Source organism: Zalophus californianus, chromosome 16, assembly GCF_009762305.2.
Source record: "Zalophus californianus isolate mZalCal1 chromosome 16, mZalCal1.pri.v2, whole genome shotgun sequence".
Lineage (NCBI taxonomy): Eukaryota > Metazoa > Chordata > Mammalia > Carnivora > Otariidae > Zalophus > Zalophus californianus.
The window spans coordinates 49123395-49143635 of record NC_045610.1 but is presented as its reverse complement, the minus strand read 5'-3'; the positions used below and the strand labels follow the sequence as shown (position 1 = coordinate 49143635).

Here is a 20241-nt window from a genome sequence, read left to right as displayed (position 1 = left end):
GAGGGGTCTCGGAAAGGTAGCGGGAAGAACACTTGATGAGACGTCAAGAAGACGGATTCCAGGCGCCGTCACTCTGCCGCGTGCACTCCCGGCGTCCCCCGAGCCTCTTCTTTAAAATGGAGCAAAGGAGACTTTCCAGCTAAGGGAGAGATGGGCACATTTATCCACCAGCTCCCATCCTCCTGCGCAAAGGTTACGGCGGGGGGGCGGGGGGGTTGGGGGGATCCTCATCATCCCTCCATCTTCCGGCTCCACACGTGGGCGTGCAATGCGGCTCCCCCCCCCCCCAACACCCCGGGCAACATATCCAGTGCCCTGATGGGTGCCAGAAATGATGGGTGCAGCCGAATCGAGGTACCGGCAGGTGATCCGTTCGTAGAGCTGGCGGCTGCATGGACGAAGGACTGGAGTAAGAAGCCGGCAGAGAAGTATGGAGGTGGGGGGCAAAGCATGTCTGTACTCGCAGTGGGTGTCGGTGACTACAGTTAGTGTTTGTGAGGATCGAATGAAGTCACACTGATGGAAATGCTTCGCACGCGGTAGAGGAGCACACGAATGGTCACCTTCAGTGATCAGTCTCTTCTCCAGGATTCCCCTCACAACAACAGACCTCTGAAGTGGCGCATCATGGAGCTCGAGTCAGACGCTGGCCTTCCTGAAACGACGCATACAGTGACTTACTCTTACCGCTTTGCACTGAACGTCCAACATCCCCGTAACCAAACCCCCCCAAGTTGTGGGGGCCGCTCCCCCTGGCTGCATGGGGGGGTATAACCCGGGATGAGCAGCACGGCACAGAGCGGGGCACCAGGGACGCTTCCCCTCAAGAGGCTACAATACCGCCCGCAACGGTCCCACCTCCGAGGTCCACACCCCACTCGGCAGCTGCGGCATCCGAGCGGAACCGTGGTCCTTCCAGAAGGACCCTCACGTAGTCACTATCAAAGATTCCCTTTCTTCTCTTTCTTTCAGTAAGCCCTACCGGTTCATGTTCAGACATTGTAGGAAATTCGGAGGAAAAAAAAGTAGAGAAGAAAACTTGAATTCGCTCAGAACCCTATCACCCAGAAATAACACACGACACATTTTAAGAATATTTCTTTCCAGATGTTTCCTGTGCCTTTAGAAATACCTTTAACAAAAGTGGTCTATGATGTCTGTACACGAATGGCTGTATTAACCTACGCACGCACTCATATCTTTTCTACACAAAGTAGTTCTAGAATCTTAGAGCAGGAGAGGCTCCCTCTGGCCCAATTCCTGAGTTTTGTGGATGAAGAAATAACTCGCCTGGGGCCATGTGACAAAGTGGTTTCCTGACCCCCAGGAAGGAAAGGATCACAGGCCAGTGACCGCAGGAATGCCTCAGTATTCCTGCAACGTGGCCCGGCCAGGATCTCATCATTAACCGCCCTAAATATCACTTAATAGATAACATGGCAAATAGCCCGTTCACGGAGAGAGAGAGCACATGTGAAGTGGATTGGAAATGGCTTTCTCTCTTACCTCTCACATCAGCCATTCATTTTCTTTTTAACGATTTTATTTATATGACAAAGAGAGACACAGCGAGAGAGGGAACACAAGCAGGGGGAGTGGCAGAGGGAGAAGCAGGCTTCCCGCTGAGCGGGGAGCCCGATGCGGGGCTCGATCCCAGGACCCTGAGATCATGACCTGAGCCAAAGGCAGACGCTTAACGACTGAGCCATCCAGGCGCCCCACATCAGCCATTCATTTTCTCCCTATCGAATGCTTTGGGCCAACACTAACAAAAATAAATTTGACAGGGATAAATGTGAAGTCCCCAGGAATAAACATGCCATTCAACAAAAACAAGTTGGGGGAGGTGAGCCAGTTCTTGAGAAAAATTCCTGGGAGCGTGAGTCGACACTGGGTCCCATTAACAGAAGCATAGAGTCCAGAGGAGAGGAGGGGACAGCTCTGCTGTGCTCTGAAACATTGGGTTTGGTGGTGGGAGCTGAGAGTTGGAAGCTGACCCAAAGAAGGGAGCTAGGCTGGAGAAGTCTCTTGGAACCATCAATAAAGAAATGACTGAAGGAACTGAAGATGTCTGACCTAGAGAAGATTTCATTTAAAGGAAATACCCAAATCCTTGACTCTAGGGGAAGGGAGCAATCTCTTTCACTCCATGTACCAAATGCAAGTGGTGCCTTCTTCTCCACAGCCCCCCTTCTTTAGACTAAGGTTGGGGATAAGGTTGATGGGCATGGGGGTCAGGCTTCCTGCCTGTTAATAAGGTCTGCTAGGGGAGGGTCTGGTCTCAACTGTGGGCAGCTGATAGGCCATCCCTTGTCCTCAGCTCTGGGCCTCACCTGCAAATCCTGGGCAGCTGGAAAAGTAGCTTTGGCTTCCATCCTGTCAGACACATTGAGTATTTGAAGGGTCCTCATATGACAGACAGATTCTTTTATTCCTAGGGATTATAAGTAGCACCAGTGGATGGAGTTTTATGGAAGCAGTGATCTTTCAGGAACTTCAAAGCTGAAACTGTTTAAAAATGGAACGTCTTGGGGAGGTAATGAGGTCCCCGTGGCTGGCAGTTACCAAAATGGGAGAGAGTCAGGAGAGGATTCGGGGCCCCGATGGGGACATGCACCAGATGACTGGCCAAGCTGCTTTGAAAGCCTGAATCTGAGAGACCGCGTGAGTTTCACTCCAGCACACTTAACAAGGAGATGCCCAGTGAACTTGACTTCTTACCCTTTGCCCACGGGCTCCCACAGCTGGCTGAGGAGCAGGAAGATGGAACACGACCATGAGCAAAGCACCTTCATCCTCCTGTAAGGCTGCACTCCCCCCAGGAGTGCATGAGGCACGCTGCATTTTCTCCCACACAGCGCAACACGTGTATGAGCTTCCTAGGGCCCCCATAACAACAGAAATGTATTGTCTCACAGTTGTGCGGGCCGGAAGTCCAAAAGCAAGGTGTCAGCAGGGCGGTGGTCCCTCCAAGACCCTAGTAGGATCTTTCCTTGCCTCTCCCTAGCTTTTGGTGGTGGCGGGTAATCCTTGGCATCCCTTGATGTATAGACACATCACTCTGGTATCCGCCTCTGTCTTCACATGACCTTCTCCCTTGTGTGTGTCTCTTTCCACATTTCCACCCCCCCCCTTTTTCTTTTGGTAAGAACACCAGTCCCTGAATTCAGGGTCCACCTGAATTCAGTGTGACCTCATCTTAACTTGCTTAGATCTTTAAGACCCTATTTCTAGGGCACCTGGGTGGCTCAGTTGGTTAAGCGACTGCCTTCAGCTCAGGTCATGATCCTGGAGTCCCGTATCAGGCTCCCTGCTCAGCAAGGAGTCTGCTTCTCCCTCTGACCCTCTCCCCAACATGTGCTCTCTCTCTCTCTCTCTCTCATTCTCTCTCTCTCAAATAAATAAATAAAATCTTAAAAAAAAAAGGACCCTATTTCTAAATAAAGTCACATTCATGGATACCAGGGGTTAGGACTTCAATCCGTCTTTCAGGGGGACATAATTCAACCCCCAACAATGCTCATTCCTTCCGTCTGTGCATAAGAGTTCAGTGTGGAAGGCGAGAAGGAGAGAAGAAAGGAAAGGTAAAGGGGTCGATGCACCACTGCGTGCATGCTTTCAATGTATCTCTGAGCATAACTGCACGTGGTGGGATCTGCAGTGCGTGCACACAGCCCCAAGAAAGAGATTCTGTGGGCTAGTTGAATTGATAAACCATTAACTGTGGATGACTATGCAGCCACTAAAAAGAATGGGTTTTTTAAAACAGTCAATATGTTGGACAGTGTAAGTTCTACTTACAGTTTCTATCAAATATAAAATACCTCTCCTAAATGTGGAGTGGAGGTGAGCAAAACCTATTGAGGGAGCATTTAGAGCAAAGGTATCTGTATGCAAGCTAACAGTTCAAAACCTGAGTTTTGTTTTCAGATTGAATATATAAATATATTCCTTTCCTCATTTCTGCCAAGGGCATATTTTCCTTTCACGTTATCAGTACCGGAGTAAGCTTTCCTGTCCTAGACTCTAGGCTATTTCTCGCCAGGGTTTCCAGCGACTGTGGGATTAGTATCAACTTATTATTTTTTATTAAAAATAAAGTTTTCCTAGAAGTTAAATCTATAGGTACTGACCTGGAAGGATGTTTGTACATATTGGCAAATGAGAAAAGCAGGTTATGGATTGAAGCATAATGTAGAATTCGATTCAAAAAATAGGCGTCCTTGAAACCATTTTTATCAGTCCCTTATAAAACTAACCTATCATATGACTCAGCAGTTGTACTCCTGGGCATTTATCCCAGAGAATGAAAACTTAGGTTCACCCAAAAACTTGTACGTGAACGTTCATAGCAACATTATTAGAAATAGCTGCGAAGGGGAGTAAGTCGGGGGGGAGACGAACCATGAGAGACGATGGACTCTGAAAAACACACTGAGGGTTCTAGAGGGGAGGGGGGTGGGGGGATGGGTTAGCCTGGTGATGGGTATTAAAGAGGGCACATTCTGCGTGGAGCACTGGGTGTTATGCACAAACAATGAATCATGGAACACTACATCAAAAACTAATAATGTATGGTGATTAACATAACAATAAAAAATTTAAAAAAGAAATAGCTGGACACCACAGGTGTAATCGCTTTGAACAGTCAGATGTCGCAAACCATGGTACATCCTGGTTGTGATACTATAATTTTGCAGGATGTTACCGTTGAGGGAGACTGGGTAGAGGGCACATGTATTATGTCTTATGACTGCTCACACATCTACCATTATCTCCAAGCAAAAAGTTCAATTTAAAAAAATGGGGGGGCTCTTCCGGGGGCAGCGTCCATAGGCATTCAGAATGATCCGGCGTTTGACCTACCGTCGTAGGCTGTCCTATACTACAGCCTCTAACAAAACTAGGCTGTCCCGAACCCGTGGTAATAGAATCGTTTACCTTTATACCAAGAAGGTTGGGAAAGCACCAAAATCTGCATGTGGCGTGTGCCCAGGCCGACTTCGAGGAGTTCGTGCTGTGAGACCTAAAGTCCTTATGAGGTTGTCCAAAACGAAAAAACACGTCAGCAGGGCCTATGGTGGTTCCATGTGTGCTAAGTGTGTTCGTGACAGGATCAAGCGTGCTTTTCTTATCGAGGAGCAGAAAATCGTTGTGAAAGTGTTGAAGGCCCAAGCACAGAGTCAGAAAGCTAAATAAAAAAATGAAGCTTTTTTGAGTAATAAAAAAAAAATCAGAAAAAAAAATAAAAAAATAAAAAAAATGGGGGGAACCTCACCTAGATGTACGCGCTCAGGTGTGCACACAGAGGAACATGCGGGAAGATACACATGGTTGGCCTCTGGAAAACCAGTCTGAAGAGACGTTATTTACTTTTTCGTTGTCAACCTCTTACTATTTGACTTGGTCCAACAAGCACGCGTGACTTGGTGATTTTGTTTAGGCTCATAAAGTGGCCCGAGAAAGGTGTGTGGGGAGAGGGAGGCCCAGTAGAGGGCCCGCCTAGCCCACCCCTGCCTGGAAAACCCTCGCTCTGGGTTTCCATGAACAGCCCGGATCTGGGGTGTGGGCGGCTGGCGTGAGGGGAGGGCGCGGCTGGCCCCCTCTGGCCTCCGTGGGGCCCACTTCCCGGCCGGCCTGACACCGGCCCACCCTCGTGCTCTGTCCTGTCACTCACAACCCCTCGTGCTTCTCCACCGACCCAGGCGCTCATGGAAGAGTAAGGACCCGCAGAGGGTCCTCCTACCTCCCCTTGACCAAACCCGGCCCACCCCCCCAATGGGTCCTTGAGGCCCCTGGGCCTTCAGGAAGCAGGGGTCTTCACCCAGCACCCGGGCAGAGGGGAAAGCTTGGGGAGGCTAATTGGTAAACGGGTGGAAGGGCAGCGTGCCCCGCACTCGTCAGGGGCCTCTCTCAATTGGAAGCACCGAGAGACAGATGCCGGTCTGGCGCAGGCCCTGCTTCTGACACTGTGCCTCCAACCGAGAGGTCAGGCCGGGCTGTGGGAGGCCAGAGGCCCGCTTGGCAGCAGCTGCACAACAAGAACTGGCCCCAGTGTTGGAAGCAGCCCCAGCCCCAGCCGTGCAGCGTTGTCAAGAGGGGCTCCTTGCAGAAGCAGGGAGGCCGAGCCAGGCATGGGGGGTGGGGGGGTGGCTGGCAAGGCAGGGCCTGACGCCCTGGTGTCCCGCTCTCCACCTGTGTCCTCTCCTGTGCTGGGCGTTCCCAGACTGCAGGGGAGCAGGGGCTGAGAGAGCGGGACAGAAGCTTCTGGAAGGGAGGCCTGGCCTCTCCTCCAGGATGTCCTGCCTCCCCCTCTGTGGAAGCTACTTCTCAGAGCAGGGAAGGGAAAGCAGGCAGGAGATGGTCTCGGCCTTTCTGGAATGTTCTCTGGCTCCGTGTTCTCTTCCCTCCATCACACTGATTCGGAGTGTGTGTTAGGAGGGATTTACAAGTGTTTACAAGAGAGGAAAGACAGACAGACATCCCAGGGGCAGATTTCATCCCGACTCACCTGACCCAGACCCAGACCTTCCCCCCAAGATGGCCCCCAGCTCCTCCCCCTACTGAGTCCAGCCACAGAACCTCCTACCACTCCCCAGGCTCTGACCCCTGTCCTCCCTTTTCTCGGCTTCCTCCTCCGCCCCGAAGGCCCCCTCCCCCTGTTCCCAGGGGCAAATTCTTTGTCATTTTTCTAGATGGTTCTGCAGTCCCCTTGGAAGGGGGATCGAAGGTCCTGCTTGCCCTGAGCAGTTCAGCTCGATGCCCCTTGTCCCTGCATAGTTATTGATGGTGGGCCTTTCACTCTTACAGGCGCCCAGACATGGACCATGAGTGAGATGGTCACCTCCGGGGCTCTGCCCCGCCCCGTGTGGTCCCTCTCTGTGTGTGTGCCCGCCCCTGCACAGACCGGGGATGCCAGAGCGGGCCTTTCTCCTCTCTCTGTGCCCCGGGCCTGCCCAGAGCCTGGTGCACACGCCGTACACGAGGCTGGAGCGAGTGGGCGCGTGAACCCTGCAACATTTACAATGTTCTTTCCCTCTTGCTCTCCCCAGGGATCTATAAAGGCCACTGCTTCCGGATCAATCACTTCCCAGAGGACAATGACTATGACCACGACAGCTCGGAGTATCTCCTTCGTAAGTGTCAAGAATCTTTGGCTTCCTTGGTGTGCATGGAGCAGGGAGGGGTGCAGCTGGAGGAAAGACGGGCCCTGTGCGGGTAAAGGGGGTGCTGTGCTCGGGATGCTCTTTCTCTCCCTTTCTGATTCAGAATTGTTCGTCCAGAGGATGGACTTTTGTCCAATGCTGCCGTGACGTGCTGGGTATCCCAGTGGACTTCCTTGGTGGGTAGGCCCGTGTCTGGGGAGACTGAGGCAGAGCCGGAGCAGATGAGGGTGTGGGCGTCCCGCTCCCCAGGGCTGCTGGTCATGGCTAGTTTCAGAGTCGCTGATTGTTGCCACTGTGCCTGGGACAAGGAGGTTAAAGACATAGGCTCATCCAGGCCAAGCATCCCGGGGCGGGGCGGGGCCATGACACCCCAAGTACTTTGCCCTGCCAGCACTGCACCTGCCCATCCCACCCCACACACCCAGCATTCTATTCTGGAAAAATCAGAGGAGGCCGCACCCTCAGGCTGCCTGGGGGAGAAGGCAAGGGGGTGGCTCTCGGCACGAGCTGGGGGAGCCACGGCCTGTGCCCGGGGCCTGGGGCTGGGTCGGCCCCAGACTGGAACTCGCAGCATATACTGGACAAGGAAAAACCCCATCCCACACCCTACAACCGGATCTCACCCCTGGGCCTGTGAATACCTCCCTGGGAGGAAGGATGGAGCCACAGCCAGGGAAGGGGCCTGGAAATGGAAGAACAGCACCATTTTGAGGCCACTTTCCCTTTCCCGTTAGCTACGACACACACAGAGCTGCTCACAGCATCCCCCTCGGGGGCCGGGGCCCGGCTTCGTTTATGGAGAATCGATATCAGCGTCCTCAGAGGGAGCAAATTCACTCTGCACCTGCTTATGGATCGTTTGGGTTTTGTTTTTTTCCCGAAGAGAAAGGATTTGAGTTCTGAGTCATCTGGTGAAACGGTACAGTGTGTGGTTCCCATGGAGCCTGGGGAAGTGCTGGGCAGCTCTGGCTGAGCCCAGGACCTGAAAAACTTTGGCCAGATCCGCCTCCCAACCCTCCTCCCTCACCTTCTCTCCTTGCCTGTCTTTTCTTTCTGCTTTCTGTGGGGCCAACACTGAAGCAAGCAAATAATATCCCATAGGGCCACCGCAAATGGCCATGCATCTCACACGCTGCTCAAGGATTGCCACGTACATAGACTATGGTATAAGTGACACCCTTGAGTTGCACAGTGCGTGGCCTGCACAGCCATCCGGGGCGACCCGTGGTGCTCAGCCTGGCGGGGATGGCTCAATTAGATCGATCCAGAACCTGCCATTCTCTGCCCTACCCTGGGCAATCAGGTGGTTCTTAAGGCTCTGAGAGCAGATTTGCCCCACTGACCAGCCCCGGGGCTGTGAGGAGTGAGGCATGGAGAAGCAAACCATCCCCTCCCCGTTTGCCGCTTGAACTTACTTGAGGTTATGGACATTGGTGCTGGCTCTTTCCCTTCACTTCCCTGCCCCTGTGCCCTCTACGTCCCCAGAGCCCTGCAGTCTCTTTCTGGATCGTTCTCATGACTAGCGACCCAGGGTTCGGATGATGTAGCTTTCTGAGGTCCCAGCAGGAAGCAGATGGTTTGCTCGGAGTGGGTGAATGAAGGGTGGCTGGTGAAGGACTGTTTACAAAGGTGTGGGCAGGGTTAAAGAAAACTCGCGGGGGACGGTGAAAACATGAGAGCTAGCAGCCAAGGGAGCCCCTCCACTCCTGGGCCTGAGCAGGTGAGGAAGGCAGGCATGGGAGCTGGGAAGAGGGAAGCCGCAAGGACAGGGCTGCCCGGCAGGAGCTGCGGCTTTTAGGAAGGAAGGCAGCCACCTCACTGCAGCCCCCAGGAAGGAAGCTAAGGGGATAACACTCCCCCACACGCTCCTCCCAAAGCCAGAGGCAAGGGAGCCCAAGGATTCCATGCATGGCTTGTGCCTCCCGGGGCCCAGGGTAGGGGGCAGAAAGTTGGAACATGGTTGGGGAGGGGCAGATCACGAATTGGTCCTGAAACGAGGTTCAGAGTGCAGGTAGCTGAGAGCTTCAGCCAGAGGAAGCAGGCAACATCCTGGGACAGGCCAAGGTCACGGTCACCGTACCCATCGCCCCTGATTCCCAATTTGCGGTCCTCTGGTCCCCAGACTGCTGTGATCCCAAAAATGTGTAGATGCACAGGAGAGAGAGACAACGGTCATGAGAGTTCATCTAATCACCCACTGAACAAAAAGTGATTATGGACCTACGTGCCAGGCACTGCATTAAGCATGTGGGGGTACCGCACTGAACAAAACAGGGCTCTGCCATCTTGGTGCTGACATTCCAGTGGAGAACAAGGGGGTCAGAGAAGGTCACAGAAGGTTCCATGGTGTCTGCCTGTGGGAGAACCTGCTGGGGTGCAGCTTAGCTGTCCGGGCACGGGGGATCAGCCCCGACAGGTCCGAGGCTGTGCCCCTCACACCCTGTCTTCGACGATTCAAGAACAAGGTCAACCTTTGGTCTGTGTGTTCTGAAGTCTTCCAGAGAAACCAGGCCTGTGCATTGAGTTCCATAACCATCAGAGCTTCCTCCCGGCCTTGGGGCTCTGGCAGTGCCCTCCCCCGGTCGGTAGATCCGCAGGCAGGTGTGGGGTTGGAGGGGTCACCACTCCACACCCAGGGATACCCGTCCGCCCTGCCCTGTGCCTGGTGCCCCTTTTCTAGGCTCTGCCCTTTCCCATCAGGTGGCTGATTTCTGGGCTAAGCCTGGCAGAGCTGGTGTGAGGGCTGTCCGGAGGCCATGGTGTGCCTGCGAGTGAATTAGAAGGAAGTGCCCACCCTCTAGACAGACACAGGTTCTCGCCAGGGCTTGATGTGGCCACGACGCATGGGCTGGACCTCAGCCCCGCTCGTCCTTCAGCTCTGGGCAAGACCCAACCCGCACCACTGTCCACAGCGACCCCAGCGGGTGTCTGCACATCCGGAGCTTGGGGATGAGCCCGTGTGGCAAAGGACGGGTACACACATGACTTCCGTGTGCAGGATGGATGGCTCTGAGCCAAGTCTGACCTCAGGGACCTCAGAGGCCCTGGGCTTCCTCCTCCCCAGCCCTTCCAACCTGCCTGCAGAACGAGAACATCTAGGGGGAGCTGATCCCAGATTTTTCTGGCCAGCATGGCTCAGAGGCATGTTTCCAAAGCCCACGGGAAGCCTCCTCCCAGAGCCTGTGGCTGCGAGAAGGCAGAGGAAGGAGGGGGAGGTGCTAGAGAGAAGAGCTTTATTTAATGCCCCCAACAAAGCCCCCTCTGTGAAGCAGGGCACACACTGGTGGGCTTACAAGAAAGGAGACAAATACTGCCTTCAGAGGCTGAGAGGCCACAAACTGGCTCAGCTGGCTCAGGAGTTGGCGCCTGCCAGGGCTCCTGGGCTCACTGTCCCCTGCTGGGGCCACCAAGGGTCTGTGTAGCCAGGATTTCTAGTAGGCTGGGAGACCTGCAGGCACGTCAGGCAGGCTGAGCTTGGGGCTCCTCCCGGTGCCCCCCAGCCAGATGCTAAGGAAGAGGGACCCAGGTCCCCAGAGCCCCTCAGAAGCGCAGGGAGTGTATTCTTTTCCTAGGGCCACTAGGATCAAGTACCAAAGCTAGGTGCCTTCAAACAACAGGAATTAACTCTCTCACAGTGTGGAGGCTGAAGTCTTCAAGGGGTGGTGGCCGGGCTGCGCTCCATCCACGGGGCCCCAAGGAGCAGCTGTCCTTGGCTCTCCCAGCATCTGTGGCTCCCAGCTCTCCTCGACTTGGGGCCACTTCACCCCTTCCTGTGCCTCTGTGTTTACGCTCCTGCTCCCGCGTGCGCCTCGTCTTCTGCCTGTGTCTCTCCCTCTTCTTACGAGGACACTTGTCCTTGGATTTGGGACCCACCCTAATCTAGGACGGTGTCATCTTGAGATCCTTAATTTAATCACATCTGCAAAGACCTTTTATCCAAATACAAGTCACATTCGTAGGTTCCCGTGGTTAGGACTTGGTCATATCTGGGGGCGGGAAGAATTCAACCCCCACAGATAGGTATTACTACTCTCCCAGTTTATAAAACAGGGGACTGACGTCAGAAGTCCGCTGCCCTGGCCATCCCCCTAGTCAGCGGTGGAGCAAATGTGCAGATCTAGCTCTGTGACCTCGGGAGGTCCCGTGCTTCCACGTCCCTGTCTGTCATCTGGGCATGATGACAGCGTGAAGACGCTAGAGAGAAAAGTTGTCCCTTAGGAAGTGCGTGCTACGGCCAGGCTCTGGGCTAAGTCCCTTATTTGTACAAAACCAAGCGTAGGATGTAGGTACTACGGTGAACTGCTTTCTACAAATGGGGGAGCTCAGTTTTAGGGGAAATGATTTGACCAGGGCCCCATAGCCGGCATGTCCCGGAGCAGACCCAGACCCACACCCACCTGAAGCCAAAGCCTGTGTTCTCAGCTACCCATCAGAGCTGCCTCTTGTGGACACTTTCCACTTTCCAGCCTTCCAGAAGCTTCTTAGAGATAGTGTCCGTGAAAGGCTCGGTGGGCTGTGATGTCTCATCTGAATGGAAGGCAGACGAGTGTTTTCGTGGCTGTCATTGTTGCTCCCAGATGCCATTGAGGGGCTCTCCTGCCTTCGGGCTGGCAGAAGTGTGGCCCACACCCAGGGAGAGCCTAAGTGAGCTATGGGCAGACGCGACCCCAGGCCACCCGGCATCCTGCAGGGAGCGACCAGCAGGCCTGGGCCATCACTTGAGTCTGGTCCAGCTGCCCCCACCTGGCCAGCTCCCAACCCACCATGGTCTCCAGGGCCTGATGGGAACCTTCAAGGTCAGGGGAAGGGCCCCGAGCTTCAGGGCTCCGGGCCAGTGCCCGTGGCCATGCCCGGGATGGTGGCCCCTCTCACTGCCCTCTGCTCTGTCTCCTGCCCGTCCCAGGCATCGTGCGCGCCTCCAGCGTCTTCCCCATCCTCAGCACCATCCTGCTACTGCTCGGCGGGCTCTGCATCGGCGCCGGAAGGTTCTACAGCCACAAGAACAACATCGTCCTCAGCGCAGGCATCCTCTTTGTGGCTGCAGGTGAGCTGCCAGTTCTGTGCCCCCTGCACAGGGTGCACGTCCTGGTATGTGCATGGGGGGCAGGGCAGATGTAAAGTCACTTCTCGTAATTGATTTCAGACATCCAGGTGTGAGGGGGGCCGGAGCGGAGAGTGGGGAGCAACTGCTCAACGGACATGGGGTCTCCTCTTGGCGTGATGAAAAATGTTCTGGACCTAGATAGTGGTGGTGGGTGCTCAACATTGTAGATGAGGCCAATGCCACTGACTTGTGCACTCTAAAGGGTTAATTTGTGTTCTGTGAAAAACATAAGTAAGTCCAAGTGTGCAAAGTCCCCCAAAGGGGCAGTGCTGGTGCCTCACAAGCCTGTGAGGGGGGGAGGCCTGGCTGAGTCGGGGGGCGGGAGCGGCGGGCGGGGAGGTACCCAGAGGGAGTCAACGAAGCTAGGACCTGAAGTAGCTGACCAGGTGAGGACAGGGTGAAGGGTGTATGGGACTGGCACTGCGACCCGTGAAAACCCACAGAGCTGTGGGCGACAGTGACACACCCCTTGCCTACCTGGCCCAAAACGGCTTCACCCTGTCACCCGTCTGAGTCTCGGTGGAGACACTTCAGCGCCTGTCTTGCCACTGCAGACATGGGAGAAATCCAGGCCGGAAGTGGGTCTCAGAGCTGGTCCCTGGCCGGCAGGTGCATATACACAGTCCAGGACAAAACCCCGGGTTTTCTGGCCTGAGTCTCTGGGGGAGCCTTGAGGGGGCACCTGCCAGGGCAGAATTTGGCCGGTGGCATCCTGGAGGCTCCAGGCAGCACCTGTGGAGTTCAGATAAACTTGCAACAAGGGTCCCTGTCAGGAGAAACAGGACCTGCCTGCTGTCTTAGGCCTTCTAGTACGTAAGTTTGAGATATGTTACAAAGTTCAATGATTCTTTTTTTTAAAAGATTTTATTTATTTATTTGAGAGAGAGAGAGAGAGCGCGCACGAGGGGTGGGCGCAGAGGGAGAGGGAGAAGAAGACTCCCGCTGAGCAGGGAGCCTGATGTGGGGCTTGATCCCAGGACCCTGGGATCGTGTCCTGAGCTGAAGGCAGGTGCTTAACTGAGCCACCCAGGCGCCCTGAGTTCAGTGATTCTTTCTCAGTTGTTATCATAGCTCCTTGCAAGGCCTTAACAGTGTTCTTGCTTTCAAAGCATCTTTTTTCTTACCCCAGTCTGGTGAGGCAGCCCTAGCTTGACCTGAGCTCTGCATCCTAAAACAGCCCAGGAGTCCCATGATGGTGACAATGAGAATCCAAGTAACGGCGGTGGTCGCTGGTGGTCCTTGGTGGTCAAGCTTCCTTCGCTGAGGACAGCGGTGGGGGGGCTAGAGGGGGGGCTGGAAGGGCCTCACAGTGCCCAAGCCCGTCTTGTCCTCTCTTCATGGTTTCTGTGAGAGAGGGAAGGTGACTTCAGGGTCAAAGCAGTTAAGGGACTGGCTCAAATTCTTTCAGTCAGCTTCTTATGCTCCTTCCTCGACACCACTTCTGCTTCTGTGTCCTTCCAAGGCAATAAACAGTGTGTGTGTGTGTGTGTGTGTGTGTGTGTGTGTCGGAGACGGCTGTATGTTTGTGAGGGGTGCAGGGTGTCCGTGTGTGTGTGTTGGCAAGGAGAGCCTGAGTGTAGAGTCTCCTTCTTGGCTGGGTCCCCACCCCTTTCCTTCTTGACCCCTCCAGGGACAGAGGTGGGAGGAAAGGGGTATACCCCATCCTCTCTCCTCCTTTGAGCCCCCAGATTTCTGAAGACGTGAACCGTTAAAGAAGTCCCTGCCATGAGGTTTGAGTCCTGTCCCCTTTCCTTTCCCCAGGAAGGGAAAGAAGACTTGCACCAACACCAGCTACCACATATTAAGGCCATGCGCCAAGTGCTCAGGGAGCACAACCACAGCATCCCAGATTCTGAGGAGGCCGTCAGGTGGCCCAGGTGGCTTCCCTGAGGTCACACGGTTGTAGAGACACAGGCTGTGCCCAGCGCTGCCAGCCTCCAATATAAGGTGCCCTATGCAGCTGCCCATCTCCCCAGGAGGAACCATACAAAGCCATATCCAGAGGCTCCAGGTCACCAGAGGCGCTGTGGCGTCCCAGGCCCAGGGACACTCAGCTAAAAACATGGGTCCAGAGAGGAGAGGAAGCAAGGACAAGGGGCAATCACGGCAGGCAAGCAAGGCGATGTTCATTTGTTCCTGTTTATTCCCTGGTTTATGGAAGCTCTGATCTTGGGCCAAGGCAGTGGCAGGCCAGGGCTCATGCATAGGGCCCCCAGCTCCAGACCACTCCAGCCCCAGCAGTGAGGTGAGATGGGCCCCTAAAGCATTTGAGGCGGAAAATGGTCAGAGCCTGAGGACAGGTATGGTTCAAAGGCTGGGAGAGCCTGGGGCACACCATCCACACTGGGATCTCCGCAATAGATGAACGGACAAAGGACATGGCGGTGCATAGACCATACAACACATTACTTCACAGTGAAGCACAATGGGTTATAATAGAATGTAAAAGCATGCTCACTGTGTGCCAAGTGCTATTATAAGTGCTTTGCATATATTAGCTCATTTAATCCTCACATCTGCCCTATGAAGCGCATACCACTGGGATTCCCACTTTGCACGTGAGAATTCTGAGACACGGGAAGTTGAGTAATAAATTATAGGCTGTTGAGACATTTTGGGCGGGGCGGTGACTCTGAATTCAAAACACAGCATGGTACCCTGGGTGGATCCTGGAACAGAAACAGAACATCAGTGGAAACCCCAGTGAAATCCAAGTAAAACCCCGAGAGCAGTGAGTAGTTAACATACCAGGGGGATTTCCTGGTTGTGACAGACGTACACGGTAATGTCGGCTGTTCGCGGGGGAAACCGGGTGAGGAGGTAGAAAGGAGCTCTCCGTACTCTCTTCACAACTTTTCAGTACGTCCAACATCCCCAAAGTTTATTTTTAAGTTTTTTTAAAAAGATTTTATTTATTTATTTGAGAGAGAATGAGATAGAGAGCACATGAGAGGGGGGAGGGTCAGAGGGAGCAGCAGACTCCCCGCCGAGCAGGGAGCCCGATGCGGGACTCGATCCTGGGACTCCAGGATCATGACCTGAACCGAAGGCAGTCGCTTAACCAACTGAGCCACCCAGGCGCCCCTATTTTTAAGTTTTTAAATGTACCCGATGAAGCAGCAGTTTCACGTCAAGGAATTCTTCCCGCAGTTGTAGTCATGCGTGTGTGGGATGGTGTGCACACAAGGATGTCCGTGACAACTCTGTCACAGCGGAGGGCTGGAAGCTCCCTGAACGTCCACGGCAGAGGCCTGGTTACATGTCTGTGCAGTGGCTGCCACATGCACTCAGAAAGACAGACAGCTCTCTGTCCTGACGTGGCACCACCTGGAATAGTCCAGGAAGAGGCAAGGGGACAAAGAGTATTGTGCAAAGAAAAAAAATAGATGGGTGTGTGTGTGTGTGTGTGTGTGTGTGTGAGTGAGTGAAAGAGAGAGAGGGAGGGAGGGAGGGAGAGAGACTGGATACAACAATGATATAAGAAAGAAGAATAGGGGCGCCTGGGTGGCTCAGGCAGGTAAGCGTCTGCCTTCAGCTCAGGTCATGATCTCAGGGTCCTGGGATCGAGCCCCACATCAGGCTCCCTGCTCGGCGGGAAGCCTGCTTCTCCCTCTCCCTCTGATCCTCCTCCCTGCTTGTGCGCTCTCTCTCTTTCTCTCAAATAAATAAGAAAAATCCTAGAAAGAGAGAAAGAAAGAGAGAGAGAGAGAAAGGAAGGAAGGAACGAAGGAACGAAGGAAGGAAGGACGGAAGGAAGGAAGGAAGGGAGGAAGGGTAGCCGCCTTCAGGAGGGGAAGTGGGCAGCCAAGTGCCTGCGCTTTATTGCACACCGCATCTGAACTTTATTACCCGTTCAAAACCAATTACTTAAAAGTTGGCGACCAGAAGAAAGCAACGCCTGTCCAGGGGAGTGTGGCCACCAGCCCCTCCTCTGTTTGTCCAGCTGCGGGTCTGACCTCTGCCTCACCCCCCCACCCCCTTCTGCTTCCCTTTCAGGCCTCAGTAACATCATAGGCATCATCGTCTACATTTCCAGCAACGCAGGTGACCCAAGCGACAAGCGTGACGAAGACAAAAAAAACCATTACAACTACGGTTGGTCTTTTTACTTTGGAGCCCTGTCCTTCATTGTGGCCGAGACCGTGGGTGTCCTGGCTGTAAACATTTACATTGAGAAAAATAAAGAGTTGAGATTTAAGACCAAACGGGAATTCCTCAAGGCTCCCTCCTCGTCTCCCTACGCCAGGATGCCGAGCTACAGGTACCGGCGACGGCGCTCGCGGTCCAGCTCCAGGTCCACCGAGGCCTCTCCCTCCAGGGCGGCGTCCCCGGTGGGCCTGAAGATCACCGGGGCCATCCCCATGGGCGAGCTGTCCATGTACACGCTGTCCAGGGAGCCCCTCAAGGTGACCACCGCCGCCAGCTACAGCCCCGACCAGGAGGCCAGCTTCCTGCAGGTGCACGACTTCTTCCAGCAGGACCTGAAGGAAGGCTTGCACGTCAGCATGCTGAACCGGCGGACGACCCCTGTGTGAGCTGCCCCTTCCTCTCAGTGCCGGCCTGTCCCCAGAACAGCTGTGTGTGGATCCCACACCAGGGCACCTGCCCCTTAAGACGGACCAACAGTGGACGGAAGCCAAACCCACCCCTCCCTGGTCTCCAGCAAGTGTCACGGGCTGGCTTGGCGCGAAGCCACCCGGGAGACGGGAAATGGAGGCGGAAGGCTGACTTTGTCCCCAGAGAGGGTGTTTGATGCCCCGGGATTCTGAAATCTCCTGAGGCTGCACGGCCTTGAGCGACCCCGGGGAAGACAAAAATCGAGCCATTATCTCCTCTTGGAAACAAATCTTGCCAGAAGAATGGGCTTTCGGGGTCCTCCCTCCCTGCCTGGGTGCTGGGCCACCGGGGAGGGCCTCACCGGGCACCTGGGGGCCTTTGGACACTGGTCCACTGCTTTCTGATCTGAGGTTCCGTGTCCGTGAGTGGGAAACGAGGAAGCCGAAACCTGCCCCCTCCCTGTCTCTCGCGCGCTCTCTCTCTCTGGCAGTGGCCGGTTGTTGAAATAACAGTGATCCAGAGGAGAAAGGCCTGTGGCCAACTGGTGCTTTGGCCTTTGCGCTGTCCTGGGGCCAGCTTCCCTCAACCTGAGGAGACCAAGGCCTCTGGAAGAATCTGCAGAGGGGGAGGCCTCTGCTGGCCGAGGGGGGTGGGGTGTGAGATAAAGGCCGGAGTCTGTTGCTGGCATTCCTGTCCGCTTGTAGAAGCTTCTGCCTCCCACGGAAAGGGCAGAACGCACTGACGGTACTTGAGAGTCTGGAAGATTCCACGGGTCCGAGGAAAGGTGGTCATATATGGCCTCTTGCTGGGGTGCTCCCCCCTGACCTGAGGAGCCGCTCTGTCCCTCCTCAGGGAGAGGAAGGGGCAGACCCCCGCACCCCCCCCCCCACACACACACCCTGGTATTCGGCAACAGGAGCCTGAACTTCTGAGCAAGAAAGGGAGACCCGAGGGTAAACAGCGACCAAAAAAATCAGCTCAAACGTCCACTTCCTAAGCGGTCATTAATCCAGATTTATTGCCAGGGGAGCAAGTGACATTCATTTCTTCATCTTAAAAAGGCAGCAGTCCCTCCCCAACTCCGAGGATTGTGATGCCTCCTGCCACCCCCTGAAGGGCCCGGCCGAGAACGTTTGGACGGAAAGGCCTCGCCGTGCTGTCCTTGCTCCTCGGGAGAGGGACGTCCCAGCACCGGGGGGCCTGGGAGGCGGCTTTCCGTCCACAGCCGTCCCTCCCCCTCCCGAAGCGAGCAGAGGACGTGGAAGCGGGCGTGGGTTCAGAAGCAAAACTTTCTGGAACGGGGAGCTCACCCTCTTTTATATCAAACACGTGCTTTCTAAAGACAAATCCTTTCTTACTTTTTGAGACTTGGTAACCCGATCTCGAGCGGTCGTCTGTGGTCTCAGTAGTTGTCCTCCTTCGAAGTGACAAGCAAATTCTTACCTCAGCCACCTGCTCAGCGAGCCCCCTGCACCCCCCTGGGCGGACTCAGCCCCTTAGGAGTTCAGATCTGGGTCATGGTCATCGCCAACCTCCTTCGCCCCCGCGCGCCCCCCCCCCCGGAGAGGAAATCTCCATGGGGACCCCTCACCTGACCACCCTGGAGTGCGGGCCGGCGGAGACACGGTGTGCTGGAGGCCCCTTTGTGCTTGCTCGAAACCCCTTCCTCCCGTTGAGGTTGGCTTTGTGTGGAGGCTTGTCCAAGCATGTGCGGCAGTAAATGCTGGAGTGTCAGGGCTCGTGGCCTGCCCTGCTGGGGGCCAACCCCGTCCCCGTCCCGCCCCCGCCCCGACCACCCTCGGCGCACCCCCGCCCCCCCATCCAGGACACCATCGCATCAGGCTCGAAGGAAGGGGGCAAAATCTGGGAACCCATCCCCCAGCGAGGTCCCCAGGCTCTTCTGTCACTTCCCAAAGCCAGGCAGCCGTGCTGTTTCTACCACGTAAGCCACCTCCACACTTGCTGCCCTATAGAGGTTTCTATCATTCCACGGAGAAAAGCTGTGTTCCGATGAATCCTACCTCTTGCCCAGTCCCAGACAGAGAATGCGGGGCCCACTCTAGGGACCAGGAAAGAGTAGAAAAGAAGCAACAAAGGAGGACAGAAGAGCAGGGAGCCCCCGGGGTTCCTGGCCCCTCGGCCCTGGCCCATCCCTCCTGCTCACCGACCCTCGCCCAGGGCTGCCCGGGGGTGTGGGCAGAGCTGGCTCCCTGCCACCTGTCAGTCTGAGACCTGCGGCCTGTGCCTGCCCCCTCCGATCCCACCGCCCTCTCCAACCAGCCCCTGTGTGTTTCACCAGTTAAGCACCTGTGAATCCTGTACCTACTACTGGTTTTGGGTTGTTGGTTCTGTCTTTTTTTTTTTTTTAATTAAATAAAAACATTTTTAAAATGTTCTCTTCTTGATGTGGGGGGGGAGGGGAGCTAGAGCTCCCCTCAAGTCTTGGCGGGCACTTAGGGCAACCAGTGTCCCTGAGTCTGGGGGGACACGGTGGACCCTCCAGGAGAAGATGGAGGCAGGGTGGTTCCTGTGCTGGTCAAGGTGGGTTTCTCTGGCTTCAACCTGGCTTTGATCGGGTTTCAGAGCGCTGGGTGGTGCCGTCCAGGTGTCTTTTCACGGATGGGCTGGAAGGTGGACAGGCCACCCCAGGGCTGCGGTGTGGGCATCCGGGCAGCGAAGCAAGCCTGGCCAGTCTTCAGAACCTTGCAGGGTGGGAGCCAGACAGACGGAACCATGGCCTCGGGGGCCCTAAGCTGCCTGGCTGGGTTTCTAAGGCGTCCAGCCTCCTTTGCCCCCCAAATTCTGAAATGATTAAGAAATAAAGGAGGGCCAAGTACCCAAATGACTGGGAAAGCCAGGCAGGAGAATGTGGCTCTAACCAGAGGCCAGATGGGACCACGCCACCTAATCTCAGGCACAGCAGCCGGCCACCACCGCCCCCAGCCACCGAGGAGGGGTGAGGTCAGGGTCAGCGAGAGGGACAGCGTGACCCCCTGTGATCAGGGCAATGTCGACATACTGTCACAGGCCCCGGCCAGTCACAACAGACACCCACTGTAAGTCAGCACCTTCCCCCTTGCAGACGGGCACTGGCGGGTTGTCAGCCCTACCCTCTTGGGAGGCATGACGAGGGGATGATTGGTGTCTTCCCCTAGTTCTACCCGAGCGGCCGCCCAGGGGACTTTTAACAGCCAAGTACACGTGCCCCTGACTTCCAGGACCCGGACCGCGGGTTTTCCTCCTACAGCCCCAGGCTTTGGTGCTCCTCCTGGAACCTAGAGGCACTAAACTCTGAGCCTCAAGAAGGCCTTTCTCACCCTGGTCCCAGCAAAGGGAGGGCGAGGTGCACCGTCCCCACTCTGATGGCAGCAGGAACCCCTCCCAGCATGTCTGAACTTTCAACCCCGGCTTTTT

At 55.3% G+C, this 20241-nt stretch overlaps 2 protein-coding genes across 2 annotated transcripts in view; both read left to right on the top strand.

Moving 5' to 3' along the window:
- Positions 1 to 19199, top strand: part of CACNG4 (calcium voltage-gated channel auxiliary subunit gamma 4) — a 59613-nt gene extending 40414 nt beyond the window's left edge. The window contains exons 2-4 of the mRNA XM_027568589.2: positions 7053 to 7136; positions 12070 to 12210; positions 16267 to 19199. Of these exons, the coding sequence (XP_027424390.2) occupies positions 7053 to 7136; positions 12070 to 12210; positions 16267 to 16805 (764 nt within the window). The 3' untranslated portion in view covers positions 16806 to 19199. The remainder of the gene's footprint in view (positions 1 to 7052; positions 7137 to 12069; positions 12211 to 16266) is intronic.
- LOC118356409 (60S ribosomal protein L34-like) lies at positions 4846 to 5263 on the top strand. The gene has a single exon (XM_035724834.1). It carries the CDS (start codon positions 4846 to 4848, stop codon positions 5197 to 5199), a length of 354 nt encoding a protein of 117 aa, XP_035580727.1. The 3' UTR covers positions 5200 to 5263.
- Positions 19200 to 20241: the final 1042 nt, after the last annotated feature.

Excerpts from the sequence above, each read along its gene's own strand:
- LOC118356409 (XM_035724834.1), top strand. The coding sequence starts at position 4,846 with ATGATCCGGCGTTTGACCTACCGTCGTAGGCTGTCCTATACTACAGCC.